Source organism: Myxocyprinus asiaticus, chromosome 28 (assembly GCF_019703515.2).
Source record: "Myxocyprinus asiaticus isolate MX2 ecotype Aquarium Trade chromosome 28, UBuf_Myxa_2, whole genome shotgun sequence".
Classification (NCBI taxonomy): Eukaryota; Metazoa; Chordata; class Actinopteri; order Cypriniformes; family Catostomidae; genus Myxocyprinus; species Myxocyprinus asiaticus.
The window spans coordinates 41,330,246-41,342,915 of NC_059371.1; the positions used below are offsets into that span (position 1 = coordinate 41,330,246).

General features: G+C 42.4%; 1 protein-coding gene across 1 annotated transcript in view; it reads right to left on the reverse strand.

Moving 5' to 3' along the window:
- The window catches only part of LOC127418541 (uncharacterized), a 32,764-nt gene that overhangs the window by 10,951 nt on the left and 9,143 nt on the right, over nucleotides 1-12,670 (reverse strand). Inside the window, exons 5-10 of the mRNA XM_051659120.1 lie at nucleotides 10,130-10,163; nucleotides 8,906-9,454; nucleotides 7,955-8,306; nucleotides 7,467-7,793; nucleotides 6,817-7,345; nucleotides 6,526-6,693 (exon numbers count right to left, since the gene is read on the reverse strand). Of these exons, the coding sequence (XP_051515080.1) occupies nucleotides 6,526-6,693; nucleotides 6,817-7,345; nucleotides 7,467-7,793; nucleotides 7,955-8,306; nucleotides 8,906-9,454; nucleotides 10,130-10,163 (1,959 nt within the window). The remainder of the gene's footprint in view (nucleotides 1-6,525; nucleotides 6,694-6,816; nucleotides 7,346-7,466; nucleotides 7,794-7,954; nucleotides 8,307-8,905; nucleotides 9,455-10,129; nucleotides 10,164-12,670) is intronic.

Here is a 12,670-nt window from a genome sequence, read left to right on the forward strand (position 1 = left end):
ATGGTACTGTCTCTTTAAGACCTGTGGCAGGGACTTTGACAATTGGGTTTGTTTGGGTCAGATAGCTTCTTTACAGCATTCATGTTATGTGTGATTAGAATAAAAATTTATTTAGTTGTTTTTGATAAATAACTGACTTAACATAAAAGGATATTAAAAAAAATTGTCTCCCCTTTTCTCCCCAATTTGGAATGCCCAATTCCCAATGCGCACTAAGTCCTCGTGGTGGCGTAGGACGAATCTCAGTTGTCTCCACGTCTGTGACTGTCAATCCGCGCATCTTATCACGTGGCTTGTCGAGCGCGTTACCGCAGAGGTGTTGCGTGCGTGGAGGCTTCACGCTATTCTCCGCAGCATCCATGCACAACCCACCACGTGCCCCACCAAGAGCGAGAACCACATTATAGCGACCACGAGGAGGTTACCCCATGTGACTCTACCCTCCCTAGCAACCGGGCCAATTTGGTTGCTTAGGAGACCTGGCTGGAGTCACTCAGCACATCCTGGATTCGAACTCGTGTCTCCAGGGGTGGTAGTCAGCGTCAATACTCACTGAGCTACCCAGGCCCCCTAAAATAGACATTATTAAACAACAAATGGTTTGCTTGGATCTAGTCTTTGAAATCATATTACACAGAGTCAAAACGTTTACTTTTTTAGTGAAAATATCTCAGTGCTGAACTTCTAAGCCAATACACCGATCAAACACTGGTGAGTGAAATCTAAAAAATGACCTGCCAGTGGATAATCACAGACATTTTTTGTAGCAAATGGGAAGTATTAACACACATCTGATTTTTGGGGATTCCAGATAGAAAGAAAGCGTGATCTTGGCATGTTAAGAATCGACATTTGGATCGTAGAAAGTCAATATTTTTGCCCGGCCCTAGATCGAAATGCATGAGAGAGTACCAGCATGTCCATGAGAGAAACTTTGTCTCTTTTGTGCCTCATAGAAGCGTCTCTGACTGCTCTGAAATTATCACGATATATATCGATGCATTTAATCTAAGTATCGAAACAATATTGTGAAAAAAGTATCACAATATATCGATATTCGATTGTATCGAGTATCGACACAGCCCTAGTTTATACTGTTTATATATTTATGTATTTATATTTTTATATATATATTTGAGGTGTTGTTTATGCCCTGTTAATAATATGTAACACATTCCTTTAGCTTTTGGTGTGTTACTCACTTTTGTACATATTCTGTAATGAGTAAAATTTATGGTTGAATTTGTTAACATAACTAAACATAATTATAAAGATAATTTTGTAAAAATCCAAATAACATTACAGATCTTTATTGTAAAGGGTTTAAACAATGTTTTCCATGCTTGTTCAATGATCCATCAACAATTAATGAACATGCACCTGTGGAACAGTCGTTAAGACACTAACAGCTTACAGACGGTAGGCAATTAAGGTCACAGTAATAAAAACGTAGGACCCTAAAGAGACCTTTCTACTGACTCTGAAAAACACCAAAAGAAAGATGCCCAGGGTCCCTGCTCATCTGCGTGAACGTGCCTTAGGCATGCTGCATGGAGGCATGAGGACTGCAGATGTGGCCAGGGCAATAAATTGCAATGTCCGTTCTGTGAGATACCTAAGACAGCGCTACAGGGAGACAGGAAGGACAGCCGATCGTCCTCGCAGTGGCAGACCATGTGTAACAACACCTGCACAGGATCGGTACATCCGAATATCACACCTGCGGGACAGGTACTGGATGGCAACAACAACTGCCCGAGTTACACCAGGAATGCACAATCCCTCCATCAGTGCTCAGACTGTCCGCAATAGGCTGAGAGAGGCTGGACTGAGGGCTTGTAGGCCTGTTGTAAGGCAGGTCCTTACCAGACATCACCGGCAACAACATCGCCTATGGGCACAAATCCACCTTCGCTGGACCAGACAGGACTGGCAAAAAGTACTCTTCACCGACGAGTCACGATTTTGTCTCACAGGGGTGATGGTCGGACTCGCGTTTATCGTCGAAGGAATGAGCGTTACACCGAGGCCTGTACTCTGGAGTGGGATCGATTTGGAGGTGGAGGGTCCGTCATGGTTTGGGGCGGTGTGTCCCAGCATCATTGGACTGAGCTTGTTGTCATTGCAGGCAACCTCAACGCTGTGAGTTACAGGGAAGACATCCTCCTCCCTCATGTGGTACCCTTCCTGCAGGCTCATCCTGACATGACCCTCCATCATGACAATGCCACCAGCCATACTGCTCGTTCTGTGCGTGATTTCCTGCAAGACAAGAATGTCAGTGTTCTGCCATGGCCAGCGAAGAGCCATTTCTTTTTTTGCTGAGTTTACATGTTTGTCAGTAATTTCACTGACAGAACTTGTATTCAGTGTGGCAGGAAACATCGTAACCCCAGACAGACAATAATTATAAACATCTGACAATTATAAAGCTTTCAGCCAAGGTTGGGCTGAACCATTTAATTATTGTTCAGCTGTTTAATGATATTTAGTCTGTTTAATATTCGAATATAGCTATATTAAAAGATTTTGAGGTTCTGGGATATTTTTACCCACTGATGTTAATGATGTAAGAGGCTTGGTTCAGTGTTTTAAACATTTTCTTATGTTAATATTGGTGTTTTATATTATATGATATTTTACAAAGGGTTTAATTTTTATTCTGTGTGTTCAGTGATGCACTTTTTTAAGGGTTGAGCGACAATCAACATGTAATTTGTGCACACTTCAATCTTACACTTTTTTACTCTGCATGTATGTGCGCAACAACTCAATTCTGAAAATATAGTAGAAAATATAGTAGAAAATTATGTCCCTGACAATCTCTTTTGGAGCCATTTTATGACACAAAAATGTATGAGATTTGTGTTGAACTTTATAGAGGCCATGGTTTATTTTTCAGTTATAATTATGTTTATATTTACAATTGCTGGTAAAAGAAATTGAAGAGTTTAAAATGTTTGGATTTGGGTAGTTAAAAATCTAGGATTTTTTTTTTTTTTTTTACCAATTCGATATTGTGATTATATTTTCGTTTGAAGTATAATTATAATTTTGAAATATTTTTGCTTTTCGTGTTTCTACTAATGAATTTTATTTTTAAAATTTTTCAAAATTGACTAGTTGAAGTGAAATGCGTGCAAGCAAACAACTGACGAGGGTTGAGCTTCCTGAAAACGATGAAACATAAGCTTTTACCCTGATAGCACACTTAAATCACCCAGACGTCTATTTGATGTGCGTGTTTACATCTGGAATACGCATGCTTTAGGTTGTTTGCTCATCTGCAATACATCTATAAGATGTTTCTTCTCGGATGTCAATAAGATGTCTTTGAGACGTTTATGATTTAGAATGTTTATAAATCTGATCTTTTTAAGATGTTTAGCAGATGTTAATTAGATGCAATGCTTTCCAGATGAAAAGATCTAAAACAGACATCTCAAGAGACGTACTTGTGCTATCTGGGTACGGTCATCTTAACTAACGTCGGCTGGGTTTCCCGAGGCTCTAAGTTGAAGGTTAGTAGCACTTATGTAGAACTTAATCTCTAAGTCGTGTTTCACAAAAGCATTGTTTTCTAAGTCGTTCGTAAAAACGTTCGTAAATTAATGAGAGCTTCGAACTCCATTAAGAGCAACTTAAATGTATCTTTCTGGCATCTCTCACAGATCATCAAAGACAATGGGAAATTTAATAAATAGTATTAATAAATTTTGATCACTGAAAAGCCACTGGAATCTATATCAGAAGATAAAATATGTGTTGAAAAAATCGTTATGAAATCAATAGGCAGTCTCCGCATGACAAAAACATATTATTTAAGAAGACATACACTGGCGGCCAAAAGTATGGAATAATGTATAAATTTTGCTGTTTAGGAAGGAAATTGGTACTTTAATTCACCAAAGTGGCATTCAGCTGATCACAAAGTATAGTAAGGACATTACTGATGTAAAAATACAACACCATCACTCTTTGAAAAAAGTCATTTATGATCAAATCTAGACAGGCCCCATTTCCAGCAGCCATCACTCCAACACCTTATCCTTGAGTAATCATGCTAAATTGCTAATTTGGTACTTGAAAACCACTTTCCATTATATCAAACACAATTGAAAGCTATTTGGTTTGTTAAATGAAGCATTAAGGTCCAGTGTTTAAAAAAAAAATAAAAAATTTATGAACTGCAAGATTAATGACTAATATCTTTGAAGTCCATCCTGGATTAACTGCAGAAGTTCACATAGATGCATTGTCCTTTGTTAGTTGGCTGATGAAGGGTTTTGATGGCAATTAAATGATGGTCTATGTGTTCCATTTTAAGAGTGTAGTCCATCAAAAGACAAAGGTGATGCAGGCAGAGATCAATGAGGTGCATTGCAGTTCAACCAGCAGGTCATTTCGGTGAGGTTCGGTGGGGTCCATTCTAAATCCAAGGTTCAGGCAGTGGCATATGAAGTATCCGATGTCTTACAGTTGGAGTTGGCATCATTTCATCCTCTCAAGTCCATTGTAATAGACTGATGTCTGGCTAGCACCGGCTGTAGTTTGTCATCATCACTGAGTGACACGTAGCAGTGGAGTCCGACACCAAGCAGGAACAAAGCTGGATCTGGCCGGCCCTGGTAACCTCGGGATATGAATGGAAACAAATAGAATAATATTAGCATAGATGTCATTAAATTTTATGCAGTTGTAGATCATGATAGATGTTTCTGGTTCCGGCAGACCTAACTAAAGCAGCCTAATTGTGAGTTGATTGATAAATTAGGTGTATGCCTGGCTAAATAGATGAGTCTTTAGTCTAGTCTTAAACTGAGTGAGTGTGTCTTTGTCCCGAACAGTGTCAGGGAGACTATTCCATAGTTTAGGAGCCAAATATGAAAAGGATCTACCTCCTTTTGTGGATTTTGGTATTCTAGGAGCTATTAACAAGCTAGAATTTTGCGATCATAGTGAACGTGACGGAATATAGCATGGTAGAAAATCACTTAAGTACTGTGGAGCTAGACCATTAAAAGCTTTAAACGTAGTTAACAGAATTTTAAAATACTGTTGCCAGTGTCCGTATGGGCCAGGGGTGTGTCAGTGCCCATGGCATGGGTAACTCGCACATCTGTGAGAACACCATGAATGCAGACAGATATGTACAAATATTGGAGCAACATATACTGCCATCCAACACTGTCTATTCCAGGGACGTCCCTGCATCTTCCAGCAGGACAACTTCAAACCACATACCGCCCGGATTACAAGTGCATGGCTGTGTAAGCAGAGAGTGCGAGTGCTAAATTGGCCTGCCTGCAGTCCTGACCTGTCTCCAATTTTGGAGAAATATGAGAAACAGGCAGGAGTCAAAACACAGGGAAAACAGGATGGGTAAATAATGCTCAGAAATGTTGACAAGGCAAACAAGACTTCGCACTGAATGCGAGAAAACAGGGAACTTAAATAACCAGAGTTAATGTGAACCAGATGTGAGAGTAATCAGTCTGAGCGGAGGATTATGGGAATCGTACAGGAGAGATAGCAGGTGCTGCAGGTGTAACAGAGCCCCCCCCCCATGAACGGCTCCTGACGTGAGGAGGTTGTCTACGTCGGGGTCTATCTCGATCTCTGGGAGCGGGACGATTAGGAAAACTGTGGTGGAATTCAGCGATAAGAGCAGGATCTAGAATGTCCTCCGAGTTCCTCCAGGAACACTCCTCAGGGCCGTAGCCCTCCCAGTCCACCAAGTATTGAAGTGTCCGATCCCGGCGCCAAGATTCCAGGAGCTTGTGTACCCAAAAGACTTCCTCTCCATCAATGAGGAATGGAAGGGGTCTCTGGGGGTCTTGAGGGTCCTCTCTCGGGGGTGCCACGGGTTTAAGCAGAGAAACATGAAAGGTAGGGGAAACACGGTAATTAGCAGGGAGCTGAAGTTTAAATGAAACTGGATTGATTTGACGAAGAATCTTGAAAGGACCCACATACCTGGGACTTAGTTTCTTGCACGGGAGTTGCAGATGAAGATCTCGGGTAGATAGCCAAACCCATTGTCCAGGAGCATAGTTAGGGCCAGGGCGCCGATGGAGATTGGCCTGTTCACTCTGTTGGCGAATGGCATGCTGTAAGTGGACGTGAGCTTGATCCCAGATAGCCTCGCTGCGCTGCATCCAGTCGTCGACTGCAGGTACATCGGATGGCTCCCCGGACCAGGGAAAGAGTGGGGGTTGAAAACCTAGGATACACTTGAATGGCGTGGTTCCGGTAGCTGGTGTGAATAGTGAGTTCTGAGCATATTCTGCCCAGGGTAGGAAACGGATCCAGTCGTGCTGGTTGACTTGACAGTAGGCCCAGAGGAATTTACCAAGGTCTTGATTTAGACGTTTGGCTTGACCATTGGATTGAGGATGGTAACCAGAGGTTAGACTCACATTGACGTTGAACAGTTTGAAGAATACAGACCAGACTCAGGAGGTGAGTTGGGGACCACGGTCGGAGACAATGTCTTCGGGTAGGCCATAAAAGCGGAAGATGTACTGAAACAGATTCTCAGCACATTCCACTGACGAGGGGAGCTTGGGCAGAGGGATGAATCTATATGCCTTAGAGAAGCGGTCCACCATGGTTAAGATGGAAGTAAAACCTTGAGAGTTGAGACCAAGGACGTCGAGGGGCAGGTAGAGGCTGAAGGAGATCAGACTGGAGCTGTCGAATAGATTTAGAGGTAGCACACACATTGCAGTTCTTGCTAGGTTCTCCCACCAAAACCGGTTTTGCACTAATCTGCAAGTAACTTGAGTGCCTGGATGTCCCGAGTCATGAACCCACTGTAGAACTCTGTTGCGTAAGGAGTTGGGAACAAAAATCTTATCTGGAGGGCAGTCAGCGGGAGTGGGTTCTTGGTTCTGAGCTTGGGTGATGTCTGCCATTATGTCCCATTGTACGGAAGCGACAATGAGAGTGGGTGGAATAATGGAAGTCACAGGGTTGTTGCCAGTAGTGGACCCATGAATGCGGGACAGGGCATCAGCTTTGGTGTTCTTGGAGCCAGGTCGAAAGGTGATGGTGAAATCGAACCTGGAGAAGAGAGACCATCGAGCTTGACGAGGATTTAAGTGTTTAGCAGATTGAATGTACTCTAGTTTATGATGATCAGTGATCACCAGAAAAGGATGATGAGCTCCCTCTAGCCAATGTCTCCACACCTCGAAAGCCACCTTCTTGGCTAAGAGTTCTCGATTGCCGACATCGTAGTTTCTCTCGGCCACAGATAACTTGCGTGGGTAGAAGGCACAGGGATGGAGTTTGGCAGGAGATCCTTGTCGTTGGGAGAGTATCGCACCAACACCTGAATCAACTTCCAACACGAAGGGTCAAGTGGGGTCTGGATGAAGAATGGGTGCAGTAGTGAAGTGCTGTTTAAGGTCATCAAAAGCTTGACGAGCAGGGAGGTGTCCAGTTTAGTTTTTGGGCTTTACCTTGGAGCAATGAGGTGAATGGGGCCGCCACCGAGCTATAACCTCGGATGAATAGTCTGTAGAAGTTGGCAAAACCAAGGAAGGGCTGTAATTCTTTGACTGACACAGGCAGTGGCCACTGCAGTATGGCTTGTACCTTGGAAGAGTCCATGGAGACCCCCTCAGAGGAGATGACATAACCCAGGAAAGAGATGGTAGACTGATGAAACTCACATTTCTCCATCTTGGCATAAAGCTGATGTTGGATGAGGCGGTTGAGCACCACTCCGACATGTTGAATGTGCTCATCAAGGGAAGAAGAGTATATCAAAACATCATCAATGTAGACTATAACCCATTTACCAATGATATCATGAAAAATGTCATTTACAAAGGCTTGGAAGACAGATGGACTGTTGGAAAGTCCGAAAATCGTTACCTAGTATTCGTAGTGGCCGGTGTGTGTGTAGAAAAGGCTGTCTTCCCGGATGTGGATTAAATTGTGTTACGAAGATCCAATTTGGTGTAGATTTTGGCATTTCGTAACTGCTCCAATGCTGCTGGTACCAGGGGAAGGGGACAGCGATACTTGGTGACAGTGTTCAAGCCTCGGTAGTCAATACATGGACGAAGACCCCCATCCTTCTTTCCTACGAAGATGAAGGCAGCAGAAGCAGTGGATGGTCGAATGAAACCTTTTTCAAGGGACTCCGAAATGTACTCCTCCATTGCTTTAGTCTCTGGTTCGGATAAGGGGTATATCTGTACACATGGAGGAGAGGAGCCTGGCAGAAGGTCAATTGGACAATCACAGGAACGGTGAGGAGGAAGCTGTGTAGCCTTTGATTTGCTGAAAGCCTCCTGGAGATCAGAATAACAATGTTGTAGGATCTAAATCTCCTTGTCAGGGAGAATCGTCGTGGTGCTTACAGGAGGGAGAGATGGGTTCAGGAAGGTTGAGGCAAGACTGGAAACAGGAAGTACTCCAACGAGTGATTTGTCCATCTCTCCAGGAGATCTCTGGGTTGTGAAGTCTCAGCCATGGCAGGCCAAGAACAATCAGATTCTTAGGAGAGTGAATGACAAGGATCTGAATCTCCTCATGGAGGATTCCAACTTGAAGACAAATGGTTTGAGTGATCTGTAGAATCTTGCCAGAGCCTAGGGGTTGTCCATCTAGCGCTGAGACATGTAGACAAAAAGACAAAAACAAATTTAGATTTGTGGCGAGACCCAGGTCAATAAGTTACCTGCAGCCCCTGAATCTAAGATGGCAGACAATTGATGTTCACTATTTTGAACATGCAATGTAACAAAAAGTTCAAACTGTTCAATAATAATAGTGTTTGAAATTTCTGAACTCAGGCAACCAGTAAATGTACCGACTGTCTGCAGTAAATATACAATCTCTCTCGAAGACGGCGTCATCGTTCCTTGGAGGAGAGAGAAGAGTGACCCACATGCATGGGCTCGTGATGACTGGTTACAACGATATCAGAGTGAAATGTCTGAAGGGGACTGACTGGACGATGGGCTCTGATTAGATTATCCAGGCAAATGGCTAGTTTGATGAATTCATCAAGAGATCTCCCCTCATCACGACATGCTAGCTCAGTCAGAAGATCAGGATTTAACCCCTGACGGAACAACAGCTTCAATGTGTCCTCTACCCACACAGTTTGCGCTGCTAGTCTGCGGAAGGATAAGGCGAATTCAGCAGCAGACCTATTCCCCTTTTTTAAACTCAATAGAAGTTCTCCCGGGACCTTCCTACCCTCAGAGTGCTCAAAAACCTCCCGTAAACGAGCAAGAAAGTGAGACAGGGACCCCTTTAGTATGTTCTCACGACTCCAAACTGACATAGCCCAGTCTAGTGCTTTTCCTGACAGCAGTGATACGATGAAGGAAACACGAGCTTCATCATTGGGATGCATGAGAGGTAGTTGAGACAGAAAAAGCTCACATTGTAAGAAATCCTCTACACTTACTGGGTGATCCATCAAACTTCTCTGGAAGTGAGAGTCGAGGATTGACAACAGCTGAAGAATGCGTTGTGCAGCAGGCAGAGTTGTTAGTGGAAAACCTCTTCGGAGATACTTGTGGGTTTGGCTGCATGGATTTAAAAAGTTCTTCCGTGATTGAGGTGAGCTTGCACAGCTGCTGGTGTTGACTGGTAAGCATGGCTGCTTGCGCTGAAACAAGTTTGTGTAACTGTTGGAAAGCTGCTGAATCGAAGTTAGGCGAAGTCTTCTGTAGCAAGGATGCCGAGGCAGGAGTGTTAAGATACATATGCAATTTTAATAACAGTATAAATAGTAAAACAAAGTAACAAAACAGAGAAAAAAAAAGGCAGGCAGTGGTTCAGTACACAAGCAGACTGTCCAGGAAGGCTAACCAAGTAAATCCGATAGGCAGAAGGGTAATCCAGTAAACAGGCAATAAATCCACAAAACTCACAAGCAGGCTGGGAAATACAAGAAACAGGCAGGAGTCAAAACACAGGGAAAACAGGATGGGTAAATAACACTCAGAAATGTTGACAAGGCAAACAAGACTTAGCACTGAATACAAGAAAACAGGCAACTTAAATAACCAGAGTTAATGTGAACCAGATGTGAGAGTAATCAGTCTGAGCAGAGGATTATGGGTATGTAGTTTGTGAAAAGGTAGTGCTCTTGGGATACGACCTCTGGCGGCATACAGGAGAGATAGCAGGCACTGCAGGTGTAACACAAACAATGGATCCATGTATTTATTCACTACAGACAAAAACTACTGACAGGTTTAAATATACAGTTCAAGTTATCAAATAATGGAATTTTTTTTTTTATTAAAATGCTTGAACTGGTCATCAAGAATGACTATTTATTAAAACAATAAAAGATTGTTTAATATTATCTGCACATAACCTAATTAATATTAATAACTTTCGCCACTTTGTGACATCATCATCACCTCTCAGTTTGATTTCAACATATTCTGAAGCAAATATTAATGGTGCTTACCAGTACAAAACTCACCAGCATGATACTATGGCATTGCCGGGCAGTTGCTAGGGTGTTAGGAGTGGTTGTTAGCGTCTTACTATTGATATTCTGGTCTCTAGATATGACTTGGTTCCCAAAGTATGAATAGTGATAATGACACTTTCCTTCGCAGACACCTAATAATAGTACTTTTTGTAATAAGAATCTGAATATATATATATATATATATATAAATCAACAATCTGATTACACTAATTTAATATACAGTGTTCTTCTGCATTTAAATTCTGCTGTAATTAGAGATTGTTATATTCTATGGAACTGTACTAATGACAAATTGCTTTGATACAAATAAGCATGCTGAATTGCAAAAGGCAAGTTTATTTATATAGCGCATTTCATACACAGTGGTAATTCAAAGTGATTTACATTGAAATTATAAAGAAAATAAAAGATACATGAAAGTTCATTTTAAAATAACTTAAAATACAAATAAGACAGACAAAAAATAAAATAAAACAACAACCCTGCATTGAAGTAACAGTGCTTGCGTTTTTTGGAGCTGCAATTTAATATTATTGTATATTTATGCTGTGAATATTTCAACTGAATTCATTTTGCAAAAACTTCATTTAAAAATATTCACATTTCAAAGTTCAGTTTCAAAATATTCTTTTTTTCATCATTATTATTTGATGGGTGATAAAGAGCCCATTTTGCTTTACAAATTCTCTAAAATTTCAGTGGTTCAAAGACGGTTGGAAATTCAACCTGGCATTGCAGGAAAAGCAGTATAGTGGCAATGCACACTCTTAACTTGCTGCTACTAGGCTTCACCACTAAGAGGAACAATTGGGTGTTGATGTAGATTGAAGACTTTAAATTGACGTATTTTCCCCGTTGTGAAGTCACAGAGCCAAACAGAAATGTACTTGTCAAAAATCTGTCAATTTATTAGTTCTTTTTGTTATCAGACATTGGAGAGAAAGTAAAATTTCCATCAGAGAGCTGTCAAGTCAGTCTCCCCATCTTTCTCTGAAGATGCCAACTCGTACAGGGCGTATTTAAGTACATCCTTTTGAAAAAAACAAAAAAACAACATATCCTTCCATTGTTTAAAATGAGCCCACATTACTTCCCACCCCCTCATAATTTAAAACACATATCTCTGAAAACTTTACGTCCAAACAATACAAATGTATGCAACTTATTTAAGACTTACATAAAAGGCTTACAGTTGAAATCTGAAGTTTACATACACTTAGGTTGAAGTCATTAAAAATCCACAGATTTAATATTAGCAAACTATATTTCCCAGTCTGTCACTCACTCGACGTTGTGTCAATGTAGTGACACTAGGGGTTCGATCTTGAGAGCCCCAATCACCTTTGCTTAAAATAGAAGAGGCCAATGAGAATTGGCGAGTGGAATTTGCATGCCAATCTCTACCCCAGACATACGGGTATAAAAGGAGATGGCGTGCACCACTCATTCAGATTTTTTCTTCGGAGCCGAATGCATGTATTGTGTTTGTCCCATCACCTACACTGCTGGATTTTACAGCGCATATCAGCAGTCACCCTCACACGGTCGAGTGTTGTGTTTCCCCTGGGCGCTTCGGCGGCCAAGTCTACAGGTGCTAAGAGTATATTCTAAAAAGTACATTTTCTACTAAAAGAGCTCGCATAAACGATCGGTGTCTTTTTAAAAATGGCCTTTCGCCTTTGTGCTACTGGATGTGGCCATTATCGCTCCCCTCCGGACAGCCATGAAATCTGTCTCGAGTGCTTGGGGCGCCAGCATGCCGAGGCAGTTTTCGTGAAGGCCCATAAGAACGTTGCGGTCGCAGCTCACTTCCTTCTTCGTGAAGCAAGGTGCCACCACGTCTGCTTCCCAACCCAGTCCATCCTGCGCTGAAGCTTAGGCGGCCGGGTCAGCGAGCGCCGTGGGCGATCTGGATGAGGACATGGGAGCGTTTCCGCCGGCTCAGCCCCCACAGACCTCCCATCCCCCAACATGCTCGTTCTACCCGGAAGAGCTGTTGAGTGATGCAAGCGGTCCGCATCAGGGCATATTTAATGTCTCGTTCACAGCTCATGACGAGGATGAGTTATCGGTCGCAGCATCGGAGGGTGGGCTTCTGCTGTTGGAAGCAGACGAATCTTCCAAGATCCCGCTCACGGGCGGTAGAGCATAGGATGAGGCTTACGCTGAGATAGCAGCCATGCTTGCCCGGGT